The sequence below is a fragment of the Schistocerca serialis genome, chromosome 2 (assembly GCF_023864345.2).
Source record: "Schistocerca serialis cubense isolate TAMUIC-IGC-003099 chromosome 2, iqSchSeri2.2, whole genome shotgun sequence".
NCBI lineage: Eukaryota > Metazoa > Arthropoda > Insecta > Orthoptera > Acrididae > Schistocerca > Schistocerca serialis.
Window position 1 is genome coordinate 669,144,155 of NC_064639.1, and position 18,395 is coordinate 669,162,549.

The 18,395-nt window shown below is 36.8% G+C and overlaps 1 protein-coding gene across 2 annotated transcripts in view; it reads left to right on the forward strand.

Annotated features, from left to right (window-relative positions):
- LOC126455662 (uncharacterized) overlaps nucleotides 1–18,395 on the forward strand; it is a 210,543-nt gene that overhangs the window by 109,021 nt on the left and 83,127 nt on the right. The window contains exons 1-2 of one of the 2 annotated variants that reach the window (XM_050091430.1): nucleotides 6,496–6,563; nucleotides 15,273–15,463. In XM_050091430.1, the coding sequence (XP_049947387.1) occupies nucleotides 15,284–15,463 (180 nt within the window). In that variant the 5' untranslated portion in view covers nucleotides 6,496–6,563; nucleotides 15,273–15,283. Of the gene's footprint in view, nucleotides 1–6,495; nucleotides 6,564–15,272; nucleotides 15,464–18,395 lie in introns of those variants that run through there. The other variant, XM_050091429.1, reaches the window with a different exon arrangement.

Below are 18,395 nucleotides of genomic sequence, written 5' to 3' on the forward strand. Positions count from 1 at the left end.
GATGTATCACAATATGTTATCGTATGAGGAGGAAGGAATACAGCTACTGCTAAATGTCCCTTTATTTTCTTCGAATGCTAAGTCATCTTCCATGGTGAGATCGTGTGGAGCACAGCGGACTCGAATGTAGTGAATACGTCTTAAATTTTCCTCAATTTTAGATGGTACAATTGTCGAAAACGCTGTTTTAACAATCCAAAGCAGTGCTCAACAACACACCTGTTTTTCGAGAGTCCAGTGGTAAAATGATTTTGAGCTCTAAACAGATGCCCCATATTTCTAAATGGGGTAAATAAATTCGTAATGCATTGTCATCGAAAAGAGAGAATCCATGAGGATTTAGTTAAGTGTTGACGTCCTGAACAGTTCCCCATCACATACAGCACCCAGATAACTGACGAGTAAGTCCCGCATCCGTTGGTCATATTCACAGACTATTTGCAGTTGCAGTGAAAAACAGTTTTTCCGGTTCAAATACCACTGGGGGTCTTTGGAGGACTGTTTATTCTACTGTGTGTCCTGTCGATTACACCAATCGCTCCAGGAATCCTATTTCCCCGGAAATTATCCTCAATTTATGCCCTTTCCTTGGCGGACAGCCACTTTGTAAATCCTAAATCACTAAACAACTATGTAATTCTTTTTATGACATGGTGCAAAAAACCAATACAATTGTTAAATCTGTCTACCACATATCTAAAGCTTGCTGCTTCGTGGTCAGTAACCGCAAAAACATCAGAATGTGCTGTAATGGAAGGAGCTTGCTATTGCTACCTTCCTGATGCTTACAATTGCTGAATTTTTCTCTTAACTCCTCCCCCACACAACACCCACACGAAAATATTCCATAAATTCAGTGTCTCTATACTGCAGCATGACATTCTCGAAATATTTTTTTTTTTTGTCTTTTGGTAAGATGTAACACTTCCAACTCCACGTCACTCAACAGAAAAATCGGTTTCGATTTGCTAGACATCTGGAATAAGTGGCAGTTATAAGTTCCGTATTTCAATCAATTGCAGTTCTTTTGCACTTCTAGAAGTAAAGATGAATTTATAGGAATAAGTAAAATGATTACCTTACATTTAACGAACAACCACAAACATGAACTAGTCGAAAACTGCAACTACAGCAGCTTCCAAAATATCAAAGAACTCGCCAAACAAAGCATGACTCACTTGGAGTATACCGCGCTCTATCTCAGGCAGTTCTGCGCATGCTGCATGGTAGCTTGGGAGAGCGAGAAAAATTTTCCAGGTAGAGTCTGGCTGCTTCACCTCACTGCTTATACAGTGAACAGCCACACACTAAGTTGCCAGAAGCGGCAGAAGGAACTGTTTATATGCGGTTTCAACTCTGCAAATGCGCATGAGCCCGCCGGAAACTGCTTGAACGAACCTTCTGTGTTAGCACAGTCTAATAATACGTACTATTAGACTGTGTTTGTATGTAAATTCTGTGATACAATCATGTAAGTGATGCAGCGGATGATTATAAACTAATCTAAAAAAAGGCCAGTTCACACCAGCCGTCATATTACGTCTCGACACGTCAAGGTTTCTCGGGGAGAAAGTATTGACAAGTGGCTTCGCGTGCTAACATTGGAAATTGTTGCCGCGCTGACGCATTTTATAGTAGTGGATTTTGTGTTTTAGCATCTTCTTAATTATTGTTGTTGTTGTTGTTGTTGTTGTTGCTGTTGTTGTTATTGTGCTTTGTTTGCTGGAAAATTGCAAGTGTTCCGTGACAACTTGGATATTCTTCCATTGAGTGTTCTCACAAGTGAAGTCATATACATGAAAGCAAAAAATTATGTAGGTTTTACAATGATTTTGAAAAAACCCTCTATATCCATATCTGTACACCGAATACAGTCATACCGACAATTGATGTAGCATATGAACAGGGCTCAATTAACAGGGTACATTTCTCCAAATTTTTCGGTGTTCGCATTAATGACAACTTGAACTGGAAGAAGCATATTACTGAGCTTCATAAACAATTAAGTTCAGCTTCTTTCGCTCTTCGTATAATCGCTAGTCTTGGTAATAAACAGATCAGCCTCCTAATGTACTTTGCATATTTCCACTCAATAATGTCTTATGGAATAGTTTTCTGGGGTAACTCACCACTTAGACATAAATTATTGATTGCACAAAAGAGAGCAGTGAGGATAATTAGTGGTGTTCACCCAAGGACGTCATGTAGACACCTTTTCAATGTGTTAGGTATTTTAACTGGACAATCAGAGTACGTATATTCGCTAATGAAGTTCGTTACAAATAATCCATCTCAATTCGCAAAGAACAGTGATGTTCACCTGTACAACACTAGAGGGAAAAATGACCTTTCCTATCCGTTATTGAAGCTGTCAGTTGCTCAAAAATGAGTACATTATTCAGCAACAAAAATCTTTGATTAGATTAGATTAGATTAGATTTACTTTCATTCCAATTGATCCGTAGTGAGGAGGTCCTCCAGGATGTGGAACATGTCAGAAAAACAACAATACATGACAAATATTTAAACTAAAACAAATAAGCTAATGTACCATTCCACAGGTCCCAAGTGGAATGATCGTCATTTTTTAATGAACACTAAGAGTCATTTTACAAATACTATTGCACTGAATTTAAAATAAAAAAGTTTTTTATTTATTTATAAGGTAAGAAACATGTAATACAACTACTGTAATACTTATTTACAATGAACACATTACTGCACTGAAATGGTGCAGAAGTTAGATTATAATTTTCAGTGAACACATTACTGCACTGAAATTGTGCAGAAGATATGTTGTACTTATATACAAATCAGTTGGTTTTCCTCAGAAATTCATCAATGGAGTAGAAGGAGTTGGCCACCAATAAATCCTTTAGGCTTCTCTTAAACTGAATTTCATTGGTTGTTAAGCTTTTTATGGCTGCTGGCAAGTTATTGAAAATGTGTGTTCCTGAATAATGCACACCTTTTTGTACAAGACTAAGTGACTTTAAATCCTTGTGAAGATTATTCTTATTTCTAGTATTGATTCCATGAATTGAGCTATTGGTTTGAAAAAGTGATATATTTTTAATGACAAATTTCATTAAGGAATAAATATATTGGGAAGCTGTAGTTAGTATCCCTAGTTCCCTAAACAGGCTTCTGCAGGATGTTCTTGAGTTCACACCACATATAATTCTTACTGCACGTTTTTGTGCCCGGAAAACTTTAGCTTGGCTTGATGAATTACCCCAGAAAATAATCCCATATGACATTATGGAATGAAAGTAAGCATAGTATGCCAGCTTTTTCATTTTTATATCCCCTATGTCTGACAAAATTCGCATTGCAAACAGAGATTTGTTAAGACGCTTCAGCAGTTCTGTGGTGTGCTCCTCCCAGTTGAATTTATTATCAAGCTGTAATCCCAAGAATTTAACACCGTCCACTTCTTCTATCTTCTTGTCATCATATGTTAGACATATACTCTTGGGACACCCCTTACAAGTTCTGAACTGCATGTAGTGTGTTTTTTCAAAGTTTAGTGACAAAGAATTGGCTAGGAACCAGTGATTAATGTCTACAAATATTTTATTGGCTGATCTTTCTAAGACTACACTTGATTTGCTATTTATTGCAATGTTTGTATCATCAGCAAACAAAACAAACTTGGCATCTGGTAATGTTACTGATGAAAGGTCATTGATATACACAAGAAAAAGTAAGGGCCCCAAAATGGAACCTTGTGGGACCCCACATGTAATTAGTTCCCAGTTGGATGATGCCTGATAGCTTGATACATGTCTCTTTCCTAATAACACCCTTTGTTTCCTGCCAGAGATATAAGATTTGAACCATTTTGCAGCATTTCCTGTTACACTATAATATTCTAGTTTACTTAAAAGGATATTGTGATTTACACAGTCAAATGCCTTTGACAGATCACAAAATATACCAGTTGCCTGCAATTTTTTGTCTAATGAATTAAGTACATTTTCACTGTAAGTGTAGATAGCCTTCTCAATATCAGAACCTTTTAGAAATCCAAACTGTGACTTTGACAGTATGTTATTTGAGATAAGATGGTTATAAAGACGACTGTACATTACTTTTTCGAAAATTTTCGAGAATGCTGGCAACAATGAAATTGGACGGAAATTTGATGCTATTTCTTTATCTCCCTTCTTAAACAGTGGCTTAACTTCAGCATATTTCAGCCATTCGGGAAATATTCCACTGATAAACGACTGGTTACACAGATAGCTTAATATGTTACTTAGCTCAGAATCACATTCTTTAATTAACTTTGTTGATATTTCATCATACCCACTAGATGTTTTTGATTTTAAAGATTTTATGATGGACATTATTTCTGTTGGGGTAGTGAGGGTCAAATTCATATTATGGAAGTTACTTGAAGTGTCTGGTCTAAGGTAATCCATAGCAGCATCTACCGAACCTGACAACCCCATCTTTTCAGTAACAGTTATAAAATGTTTGTTAAAAAGTTCTGCAACACTATACACATCTGTCACCAATGCATCATTTACTCTTAATGCTATTTGTTCCTCTTCATGTCTGGTTCTACCGGTCTCCTCCTTCACTATATCCCATATTGTCTTTATTTTGTTATCTGATATGACTATCTTTTCCTTGTAATATATTTGCTTTGACATCCGTATTACAGTCTTTAATATTTTGCAGTATTTCTTATAATGTGCTATAGCATCAACATTGGAAATGTTTCGGATTGACAGATACAGTTTTCTTTTTGTTTTACAAGATACCCCTATTCCTCGAGTAATCCATGGCTTCTTTGTAGACTTTGCTCTAACCTTGGTAAGTTTTGGGGGAAAGCAGTGTTCAAATAAGGTAAGCACTTTATTAGCAAAAATGTTATATTTTTCATTCATGCCATGAGCACTGTAAACATCAGTCCAGTGAATGTCTCTGAGGAGTGTCCTAAAATAATCAATTTTTGGCTTACTGATTACCCTCTTGAGCTCAGATTTAACAGATTTTATGATCATTTGCCCAACGACATAAAGTGTTACAGGTAACAGTTCGAGTTTTAAATCTAGCTTAAAATCATTTCTTTTGGACAACTCCTTCTACTCTGTGGACGAGTTCCTTTTTCAGAAAGGGTAAAAAAAATGTACCTCTAAATGTAGTTGCATGTGTAGAACTAAAAATTTGAGTAATATTAATATTAGCACATTCATGTATATATATATATATATATATACACATCTTGTATTCTGACTTGTTCCATGTCAAATCGATAAAACAATCTGCAAAATGGTTTATGGAACATGACATAACTAAACTAAACAGAACAGAGCTGACACCAACAGTGTATACAAGTAAGAACATATGGGTTCTTAAGAAATTTTCATTACATAACGTTTTGAGAGAAAAATTCAACTCTAATTAAATAGTAAAATATGGTTATTTATGACTTAATAGTTACATAAGGAAAAAAAACATAATGTGTAAAATAAAAAGGCTCTATTAATTTCCTTACAAATATTGTTTGATGTGAAACTTCCTGGCAGATTAAAACTGTGTGCCCGACCGAGACTCGAACTCGAGACCTTTGCCTTTCGCGGGCAAGTGCTCTACCAACTGAGCTACCGAAGCACGACTCACGCCCGGTAATCACAGCCTTACTTCTGCCAGTACCTCGTCTCCTACCTTCCAAGCACTTGCCCGCGAAAGGCAAAGGTCCCGAGTTCGAGTCTCGGTCGGGCACACAGTTTTACTCTGCCAGGAAGTTTCATATCAGCGCACACTCCGCTGCAGAGTGAAAATCTCATTCTGGATTGTTTGATGTTTTTGTATGTATACATTTTCTTATGTCTTGAAATGTAGTTTCGCGTTTTAGCACTTTTTCACATAAAATTGATCAAGAACATGCGTTATGAAGTTTGCTTTGGCCATTAATAAACTTTATCGTCGTAAATTCCTCAGTTCCGATAGTATAGTCGAACTTTTGTCCCACGGGTGTTAAATCATAATCTCACTTTCACCAGTGCGTAGTGGGCTACGCGAATTGACGTGACGTGATGGCCAGTATGAACTGGCGTGTAGTGGTCAGAGTGGACTCAATGGAGTTGACGGAGTGTATCAACCACCTTCACTCTGCCAACAAACCAACATATTTAAACTACATGAGAGAACGAACGAAAGGAAAATGAACGATTTTCCAGATATTGGAAACACTGGAAGATACGGATAAATATACGTGTTATCAGTGAAATAATTGTTCGTTTTTTGATCCGTGAAAATTTGCAGTGTGCTATTTCACATGAAATATAGTCTGCGCAACTCAATAGATATTATAGATTTCGATGACTGTGGAAATCCAATTGTTTATATTTAGAGAGAGAGAAATACTAAGAGTTCTGTTCCGTGGGTCGTTTGCAGTAATCGATTACTCTCGAGTTTGCGTTTCTGTATGAAGTGTATCTGTGGTGTAATAGAATGTAAACATCGACAGCTGATGCTTATAGTGAAAAACAACCAAGTTTTATTTTCAAGACTTTGTAACTTTATTCATGAATTTTGTGGTAAACAAGGTACATAAATATATTCTGTTTATATCAAGGATTTATGACAGTCAGTGACAATCGAGAAATCAATGTAATTATCAACTGCGTCAGTAACAACTACCTGTTCTAGACACCAAACAAATTTATTAGTCCAAAACACGTCAACATTACGCTTCTTAAAATAGCGTTTCTAGGGAAAATGTGTCTGTCTCATCAGTATCCCATGTTTCGAAGACTGACATCAGTTGTTACCCCTTGCCGCTTTTTCATAATTTGTTGCCAGACACCATTAGTTGATGAGAAGACTTCCCATCTTTGTAATATGTTACTGTTATCATTTAGTTATGTGTTACATAATTTGCATGTTGACAATGATGTGTGTTTAATGTGACTAGTATAGTATGGATTAGTCTGGTTTGTTGTAGCAGCTTGAGTCCATTGCGATAGTGAATGTCACGAAATGCAGTCATTTATATGACTATCTCCTCGCCGTAATTCGTAGGAAATAATGTGACAATTTAATTACTTTGTTTTACAATAGTATGATCAGTGTTCTGTAGAGGACTTCCTTTTTACATGAAATCGAGACTCCAGAAGAAGACTACCTTTTTTTGTGTGCTGGTTTCATCAGTTTCAAACAAAATGTCTCATTTTACTTTATATGGAAATGTATAAGATTCTGAAAAACGTAGGTACATTATAATCATCTCAATTTTGTTTTAATCGCCTTTTAAATACATGCAACGATATTTATACTTCACATCATACATTCCACACACACACATCACTTATTCGATTTCATTCTTCCATTATTTCCTTTGGAAGGGTAACTTCAGCACTCTTTTTATGTACTTGAAAATAATTGGAAAAAGAGAAAAGGCAATAACATCAAATTTATTATTTAAAAACATATCATTTACATATAATACATGTTGTCTGCATCTGTGTTTGAACTGCTGCCTTGGCATCAGCTTGATGTTTCATCCAGATCGAACTGGATAATGCTTTTTTATGTTCAAAATTTCCTCATAATACTGTTATGTAACTGTATTATCTGTGATTAGTCTGAGATTGCAACTAATACCATGTGCTAAGGGATTTATGTATAACGTGAATGGATATATCATTTTTGCCTGAATCACAGTCTGCTGCCTTGGACTGTACATCAAGGACTACTGTTGCAGAATGTCAAACACATTCAGCTTTCATAGAGTTCTGCTCTTTCCCCAACTTATTAAAAATATATTTAGCTGTCACTCTCGAATGCAAAGTCTCTTCAAAAATGTGATTGCATATGAACTTTGCTATGCATGAGAGAGATTACTTTGTGCAAATATTAGTAACTTTATGTCAATAAAGTTTGCATGTGGAATGATTGTGTGTGTGTTTTACTACATGGTCTTATTCTCATAGTTTTTATTTGAAGCATATGATGTGGGCGAGCAGAAGTGTTGTGCAGTCTTCTTCAAGCACCAGTTCAGAAGCACGGAAGTATACATTGCTGCCCAGCCATCTCAGTGTAGGTTTTTTGTGATTTTCCTAAATTACTTATAGCAAATGTTGAGATGGTTTCTTTGAAGAGAATGTGATCAATTTTCCCAACCTGAGCACATTCTCCATTTTCTATCACCACCTCTTTGATGGAATATTAAACCTTAATCTTCCTTCCTTCCATTAAATACCATTTCTCTAAATTTATCCAGAGGTTTTTGTGAGAACATTGATTAATTTCTTCCAGAGATTCCCATTTACTTTGATCCACTGACATGTTACTGCCTTAGCATTATACCTCCAGATTTATTCAATATCATCCGTCTTGCTCTTGAATTGCATTTCATTCACTTACTGTGTTCCATAGGTTCTAGTAAGAAGAAAAAACTTCAGGGATGTAAAACAAGTCTAGGTAAACTGTAACGAAAGAGAAGTAATTTTTAAAGCTTCAGTTGTAGACTGTACTATGAAATATTCGCTATTACACCAGGTGTATGTAACTTTTAATATTAGAATCAAAGCCGCAAATTTGGAAAACGCTGCCATTTCCTCACTTTTATTAAGTAATTACTGTTTATCTTGTATTGATAGCTTAATATTTCCATGATTACATGAATAAATAAATGAAATATTTTTCAGAGAAAACAGCTCCTATCAACAGTTAAGGGGATGGGTGTTAATGAACGATGTGAAATATTGATATATGCGTATGACACAGAAGGTTGTAGTGATGGTTCTGTGTGTGCTTCAGGTGTAGATGTTGTTGTGTTTTGTTTACCATTTGTCTAGTTCTTGTCTGTGTTCTGGCAGCCATTTAATTCTTGTGCTTAGTTCATATTTTTGTTTGTCACTCCCATCCATGATATGTAAAATTTGTATAGAATTATTGTCATTATGGAACACATTCCTAGTGCTATTGATGGTTGTCGTATCTGTACCTTTTCCTCTGGGGACCATCCAGGGAGTGAGGGAATTGTTGGAATTGACATTTCAATTGATGCTGTTTTTCTGATAAGTCTACATTGTAACAGAAGAGGGTTAATTGATATTTGAAATGACTTGAGCTCACCAAGGAAAAAGAGACATTTGTTAAGTGTTGTCATTTAATAGACCTAATGCATGTGAGTGCTGCTAAGTCCACATGTGGAGTGGAATTGTGCCACCATCAAATGGAGGTGGTGGTACACAGCGTCCTTACACCAAAACAAGGAAAAATTTCACGTAAACATATGTCCAAAACTTCATTTTCAGGTTATTAATGAAAGTTTATCAACACACAAATTCATAATAAATGCTCAGAATTTCCTCCTCTTGCTTCTAAACATGCATACACTCATTGAATCATGGACTATCAACCCTTTCAAATACTCCCTGACATTTTCATATGGCTTTGCGGGCTTCCATGATACATCAATGAAGATGTCTGCATCCAGGTGGTGTGTGCTGCATAGATCAGTTGTTTAAGGTGTCCTCAGAGAAAAAAATTGAGGGTTGAGGCTGGGGGAATGTGCAGGCCAGGTCCTTCTGTACTTATCCATCTGCTATGGTAGATACTGCTCAATGTGTCTTGAACACTGAGGCTGAAATGTGCTGGAGCTCCAGCATGCATAAACTAGATATTTCTTATTTGCGGGGACAGATCTTCTAGTAGATTCTGAAGAATGTGCTGAATAAAGTCCTTAGTGGCAACACATGTAGGATGGGTTGGGAGAATGTATTGCCCTACAAAACAGTCATCTTCAATTTCAGCTCACACATTAACCTTAAACTGATGCAGATGTCTAACTTGTACAGTAATATGAGGATTGTGTCAACCCACATGTGCTGGTGATGGAAAGTGTTACTCCATCTCTTCCAAATGTCGGCTTGTTTGTAAACAAAACTCAGGAGACAAACAAACCATTGACAAAAGTTCTTCTGTGGTGGATGATCGTTGAAGGTGATACAGATGCATGAGATGTTCGTGAAGTGCCTCCACATTGAAGTTGAAAATGTAGCACAGGCCAGGGCCACTTGTCTTGCGCTGATACCTGGCTCCTCTTCGACAGCTTACAGAACCTGCTCTTCCTAGTCATACATCACATGGTCTTCCTCAGTCAGTAGACTGTGGTGCTACAGATTCTGACCTGGCAATGCAACAGTACAGCATCAAATGCTGTATGACTTGGCTGTCTTTGGTCTGGAAATGCCATCTGATACAGCCATGCATTTTCATACAAAATTATGTACGGTTACTTCCCTGATCCTTGTGAATATGTTATACTATGGCGCAGGTCATTACTGACGTACAGATTTTTCTGTGGAATCCTGCACATGCTGTGTGACAAAACCTACGTAATGACCAACACCCATTGGAACCTAGTTTCAACAATATTGTTGGGAAAAGTGTAAAAGATATCATGCTTTGTCTTAACTACAACCACTTATGATTAGAAAGCACAGACTGAATGTGAATGCTTGTTACACAATATTTTTAAAAGGCAGAGCTATATAAAAAGATAGGTCAAAGCTGAAGTGACTTCCAACAGCAGCATATTACATTAAATGAACTGTAGCAGTGAGCAAGTGCTTGTGGAGAGAAGATTAATGTTTAATGTATCCACAGATGTGGATCCAACATGGTTCCTGTCTCAATATTAAGGAGTGGTGTGATGGAGTAATTTCTTCATACATACCAAAGGTTATTCTTCATACATACCAAAGGTTATTCTTTAGAAGAAATGGTTATTGTAGCAGATGTATCATCATGTGCAGATCTTGTGTTGGTAGGGGCAAATACCATACTCTTCAAGAAATTCACATAAGGAGTGTGTTCATAACATGAATACAACAGATTAGGGTTGCAAACATTTCTCTTCTTGATGAAAAAAAATGCTATGAGATGTGAATTGGTACAGTATGTTGATAATGATTCGTTCTGATGTGTTTCTGATTTAACTTTTCTCAAAACATCTTCGTTACAGTTACACACTACCATCTTTTCCTCATACCTGCTCACAAACTTGTCTGGGCGCAATGGACAAAGAAATCCGATAGTGTGCCATGGAGGAGAGCCAGAATATTGTCTACTCAGGCAAATCATATTTCTTCTAAGGGATGATACTTTGTACCATGTTCAGAGTCTCCAGTGAAACCTCCCAGACTTGCATGTAAGTTGTGGTGGAAGGTGGAGGAGATATTTGATGTTCTGAGAACTCTTTAATTATGCAAAAGTTGATTCATTCATTGATCTAAATGATATGTTGAATAATTACATTGAGCTGGTGGATGTCCAGGTTTTTTCTTTTGTGTGCCATCGTAATAGAGACGGTAACATTACAAGCCGATTCTTTTGTTGCAAGGTTAAATATTCAGAAGCAGTCACACTTTTGGATTGAACCTCAAAGCTACTAAAGCTTGAATCCCACAGAAAATCTCTCAAATCTCTCAGAATTACATGTCAAATATCAAAATGAATGTCAAATGTCAACTACATGCTCTGACCAAGTTTGAGTCATGCCAGCAATGATATCCAGATAATTATCCAGTCATTGCCTTAATGAATTTCTGCCATTTGTTGCTAGTATGTGGTAGTGCTGCCCAATTTGTGGTTTGTTGACAGACTGATCTGTAGCACTGGGGTCATTCCATCCCAAGTGATCACATTTTTCACAAGCTTTCCGCTCTTGTGTTTCTGATTTTGCTCAAATTTACCATGAGTAGAGATATACTGTAGAAATGAACTCGTGCAAAACTTGAGTTCATAATACCCAATATGTTTGAAAATGTGGTCCTGTGTTTGAGAAGCTCTTCGACAAGGGTATGATGAAAGTGAACAAACCCCATTGTCTGACATTTCTTAATACAGTGGAACACCATCTAGGAACATCTTGTTTTCAGATCCTATACAACTGTTGGTCCTGAATCGGAAAAAACATGGTGTGCAGTAGGAAAACACTTTGCGTCCCAGTATAATAAATCAAAGTACCCCAAAAAATGTGCATAGAAAAACATTCAATTTTTTTGGAGTTCTCTGTAGGCAGGTATCTCTGGAAGGAAAAAATGCAAAACAACTATAATTTAGCAGATATATTAATGGTACCTGGGGCAGGGTCTTATCAGTACATCTTCTTGCTGAAGCACTTATTGTGCATCACACTCAACCAGAAACATGATGCAAAATATAAAACTGCAGAAAGTGAGCCAAGTTCAGGCACAAATATTGCAAAAGGATGACTTCAGAAGTTCTTCCATCCAGCACCTCTGGTAAGAGCACACTTTCCTCCGCTAGAAACATCTTGTTGTATCTGAGAGTTGAGTCAGCAAAAGGGATGAAAAAGTATTATGCAAATGCAAGCTCTGTCAATTGGCATATTATTTTTAAAGGCAGAATTGTATAAGCTCAGAAGATTTAACTTCCCTCAAAACATCTTTGGTACAGTTATGCACTACCGACATGCCAATTTGTTATTAATCTGAGACAGTTGTTTATTCAGTATGGAAAAGAAAACATGGAGCAAAGAAGTTGGGTTTCCTAAATTTTGTGAGATGCAACAACTAAAATGGTGGATTACTGTTGGAGCAAATTCGGTATGCGTTTGCACAATCCATCAAATTGTAAAGCTAATGTGTAATGTGGTCTCTACTGACATTGACTACAAAGCCCTTCTTGCCAAGATTTTCTGCAATTTAGATTTAGATTGCATGCTTCAGTGGTGTGAAAGCTGCCCAGAAAGCATAGAAGTAGGGAAATATTTAACAGAAGTGTTTAAAAACTGTGATTTTGGTGATGTGATTGAATTCAAACAATGGACCCAAACTGATTGTGATACACTGAAGACAAAGTAGCTGCCTATTGAAGAAGTTAGTAAGAATTTGATTCCCAAAATTTTGAAGCTTTGTAGTCATGCAAAACATCAGACTTGTCACTTGAAGAAAATCAAAGAAAATTTGAAGCCTGTGAACTACTCATTCTAATGCATTTTGCAGAAAATTATTCTTTCCTCATCCAAGATGCTGTTCAAAGTTATCACTGGGACAACAATCAAGTAACATTACACCTATTTGTTGTATACTATAAACTGAGGAAGTACAATGTATTAGCTTATGCATTAGCTGTGCACGTCTCGAGCATGACACCATTGCCGTCCATATATAGCTGGCCAGATTGATGAACAATCTGTGAAGTAGTATACATTCACTATTTCAGTAATGGTTCCATTGCTCAATACAAGAATTACAAATAGTTTATAAGCCTGTGCTATCACAAGAAGGACTTTGGTATAACTGATAAATGGATATTTTTGGGACAAGCTGTGTTAAATTTTTGTGCTATGGAATTGGTGGAACATCCATTATAATTATCCGGGCTGTTATGCCGTGGTCGGTTGATGAATTCTGTGTCGATTCCCAACGTTTCGTCACCGACTGCGGGAGACATCTTCAAGGTGGTCCGTAGCTCGATGGAAGGTCCAACATACCCACTGGCTCGCTACCACATTCCAGTTATCTGGGTTTCAAGTGAAACAACTTATTTTGTGACTTCGGTTTATCAATCAACTGACACTAATGTGGTTTCCATTCATCAACCGACCACGACATAACAGCCTGGATAATTATAATGGACATGGTATTTCCCGGCCGTGAAAGTCTACATTTTAGTATCTAAAGACTTAGCAACAAGAACAAGCCTGCAATGAACTACAGATGATCAGATTTTACCCCCAGAAGATTTATTCAAATTTTGGGACCAACAATTCCAAGGAATCTTGTTCATTTTTGTTACTAGCCAAGAAATAGAAGACGAAAGAAAGCTAGAACAACAATTTGTAAATCACCATACTTTAGCTGGAACATTTTTTTCCAGTGGATTCGAACCACATTCCAGTTATCTGGGTTTCAAGTGAAACAACTTATTTTGTGACTTTGGTTTATCAATCAACTGACACTAATGTGGTTTTTGTCTCAGTTTTAAACTGTATTCCTGGTGAATACATTGCATGCATCTACGACAATCACTTGTGGATTGGTAACATGTGTGGAGTTGATATTGAAGAACAAGATGCCCTGGTCAAATCCGTGTGTTCTTTTTGTCCAGCTTGCTCATTTTGTTAGTCTGAAAGATAAAATAAATATTGGATTCCTGAATAGCACATCATCGTGAATATTGCAGCACCTTCAGATCTAGAACAAAATGTAAAAATTATCGGACTCCAAAGAAGGTAAAAAATCTGTGCATTTTTCACTGCAGGTTTTTTTAACCACTTTCATGGATTATGATGCTTCACAGAATGCTTCACATTCTGTCACACTGTATTTTTCTGATTGACAGCTGAAAGTTATCCAAGACCTGAAAGTGCTTACGTGTCTCTTGTAACAAAAGAGCTTCAAACATTGAGTTTTGTTCATTTTCACGCACATTCATCAAAAAGACATTGAAATAGAAGGCCAATGTTTCTCATATACTTAAACTCATTATTTAAAACTTTGCACAGGTTCATTTCTTGCGTAGTTCTAGACCCACAACAAATTTCAAGAAAATTGAAGCTCAAGGAGTGGGAGGCCCATGATCACTTGAGATGGGATGACCCACCACTTAAGGTTTAGTTTATGTTGGATGGTGCTAAATTTGTTGAGTTGGCAAAGACTACAAATGAGAATATGTAATGAAGGTTGTGGTAACAAATTTATCTTTCACATAGCCCTTGTCTACATTCCCCATATATATACCTCTCTTTTTACTACGAAAACTATAACCTTTAAAATAAAAAAAGTTACACTAGATAATTGACATATCTCCAACAGATATTTTGTTGCAAGATATTGTCATATATCGTCTGTAAACTGTGAGCAATGCAAGGAGGGGAAGGGGATATGTTACATAACCATTGCCCTTTGTTAAGTGTCTTGTAAATGTGCACAATATTAGGATCCCAATACCTAATGTTTTGTGGGATGAGCTTATTTATGTTGCTCACATAGTTTCAGATTTTGATTTGACATATGTAAAAAGCGTAATCGATTGAGGAGAGAGGGAGGGTGGAGTATTTTTCCATGATGGGAAATTGTCTAAATTTTGAATACTTTGTCTTCTGTTAACTTGCAAAAGTATGTTAGAACAGTGGCAGTATTCTTTTTCCAGTGCTAAAACAGCATAATTAATTAAAATGTGGGTAACAGTAACTGCTTATGTAGAGTACTACTGTATTAAATGCAATACTGGATTTTCCCATGTTCCTCATTACTTTCCTTTCATTTTGTTTCCAGAGAAGGGAGCGATGCATGGAGCACGACGAGTTGCAACTTTCTGCTTGTTGACAGCAGTCCTTCCAACCGTCCTCCTTGTTATACCCTTGTACCTGCGTCACAGTGTTTTCTCAGACAGAATGTTTGAAGTTGCTGAGGATGAAATTCTGGTTCTTGAAACGGTAGAGGGAATATCTACTGTGTTCTGCCAGGTGAGTCAATAAACATAATAATATTTATTTGTAAAGGTGTAATTTTGAGTAAAAAAACTTCACACGAACTAAATGGTTCTATTACACCAATGAATTGGTTTCATTGATGCAAACGAGTGCGAAAGATATATGTTAGGAGGAAGCAATAGATACTGTGATTATTGTGCGTGCTCTGTCAGTGCTATTCAGAACCACTCATTTTATTTCAGTCTCACACAGCTGTTAGTTCAGCACTCTGTAACTTTTCATCAAATGCAGAAACTGAATGATGAGGGAATGAACTTTTTGTTATAAGGGCTACAATGTGTTTCCACAGATTTGTGAATGACCATACAACAATATAATATGAACACACCTTTATTGCTCTAGGAGATTTCGATGAACTGAAATTCAGTTCTGAAGATTCTAATAAAAGGCAAAAGCTCTATCACTGGTGCAGTTCAACAGAACATATCTGAGAGATGGAGGGATGGAGTTTTGAAAAACATTTCTCTCATATTTAATCACTTCCACATTACTGAAAATCAGCCACGATTTACTTGGTTGAAGGTTCACTATAATGTGACTTAAGTCTTATTGGGCTTGCGTGTGAAATCCAGTGTCTGCAATCTTCTCTCCTATGTTATAGAAGCTATCAATTTCTTACCATTCTGCACCATTGTCCTTGAAAGTACATCTACCCAATTGGCCATGCTAATCCTCTTTGTACCTTTCTAGTTCTAGTTAACATACTGTGAAAGCTAGTACTTCTGTTTGAAACCAGTCTAGTTGTCACTTGGGCCACTTAATGTAGTATCTGTTGTAAATCACTCATTTAAATGCTTAATCCAGACCTGAAATATCCTTTGTGACAATAATCTTCTAAGCGAAACTGCAATGAAATAACAGCAGTAGCAACGTGGTGTTGTGGTTATGATACTAGACTGTTGCATGGAGGGTCGTGAGTTCAGAAGTCACCTGAACTGTATAATTTTAATTTCTATATTCGGTTCGACTATATTCTAGAAGTATCCACAAATGTCAAGAATCATTGTACTGGAATGTTCTGTAACTGTATATATACTGTATGTGTTCTGGCCAGAGGCAGTTCGCTCTGCGCTCTTGTATGTGCAAGTGCTGAATAAACCTTCGTTAACTGAAGTTAGTGTTCGTCATTCATCTAATTACATCTTCTTCTACATGACATTATTGTGGCGGAGACACTGGGTATTGGAACTTGTGGTAGTGCACATGACACGATAAATCAGTCTAATCTAAAAGCTGTAAATTCAACTAAATACCTAGATATTACAATTACGAACAACTTATATTGGAAGGAAAACATAGAAAATGTTGTGGGGAAGGCTAACCAAAGACTGCATTTCATTGGCAGGGCACTTGGAAAATGTTACAGATCTACTAAGGAGACTGCCTACACTACGCTTGTCCGTCCTCTTTTAGGAAATTGCTGCGCAATGTGGGATCCTTACTAGATAGGACCGATGGAGTGCATAAAAAAAGTTCAAAGAAGGACAGCACGTTTTGTATTACTGTGAAATATGGGAGAGTGTGTCACATTAAAAGAAAGGCATTTTTCGTTGCGACGGAATCTTCTCACGAAATTCCAATCACCAACTTTCTCCTTCGAACGCAAAAATATTTAGTTGACACCGACCTACATAGGGAGAAACTATCACAACAATAATATAAGGGAAATCAGAGCTCGTATGGAAATATATAGGTGTTCGTTCTTTCCGTGGGCTCTACGAGATTGGAATAATAGAGAATTGTGAAGGTGGTTCGATGAACCCTCTACCAGGCACTTAAATGTGATTTGCAGAGTATCCGTGTAGATGTAGATGTAGAAACTACTTCTGTGTACCAAGTGCTAGCAGACTAATTTGCACAGAAAATCTGTGTCAAAGCATTTGCTGGTGTTCTGTGACGAGTATCTTAGAGTGTGCAGCCAGGAGTACTTGACTTCGGATTTGGTAGACCCAAGTTTTCCAGTATGTACTGCCCATCCATTCTTTGTGTAAGTGCCAAGAAACAAGGAACATCTACAAAACATAAAAAGCAAAGGACATCTACAAATTATTTAATACTCTGTGCATGAACAATGAGCCAGGAAGATGGATGACTGAGGGTTGAGGCAGAAAATTTATAAATATACATTATCTGGGGTAATTCTCATACCTCAGTTTTATTAGTTTATCAAAGCATGTGGGGCTGTGCTTATAATAGCAATTTTTATGATAAAAACAAAAAAAATTCTGAACATAATTGATATGCCACTGAAGAGTGACAGTACCCTCTCAAGTAATTAACTGTGGATAGACCAACAAGAATGATACTGAAATAGAGAACTAAATTGTAGCAGACCATTAACACATCATAAGCTGTTTCTGCTAGCATTGGTAAGTTACACTATTTTTATGTGTAAAAGTCTTCTAAAATATTGTGGAAATGCTGAAGTCAGTAAACAGCCAAGAACTGATAGTGAGTTAGTGAGTAGGAAATAGTTCACTGCATTAAACAGGGCAAATGCACCTGCAGTCTTGAGTACTTGCTGTAAAGTTAATCTCCTCCACTCTTCAGATATACCATAGATTCCATAGCCCTTGTTATTAACTTTTGTATGTGTTTGCTCCTGTCACCACTTGGTGAGTAGATTTTTTATTTATCCAATTCTATCATATTATTACTAATAAAACTGTAAAACCATTGTGTCCTTTTGAACACAGTAGTCCCCAAAATTACAAGATAAGTTTCATAGAGGTTTCCTTTGGTAACTTGAGCGTAGCTTGGAGCAACATACAGACTTTATTTCATCAAAATCAGATCGGGGGAGGAAGGGGGGGGGGGAGATGTTTTAATTAAAAGTTTTATCTAAAACTGTCATGTTGATTTGTTTGAACACACAAATCTCCAAAACTGCTAGATGAATTTTCAT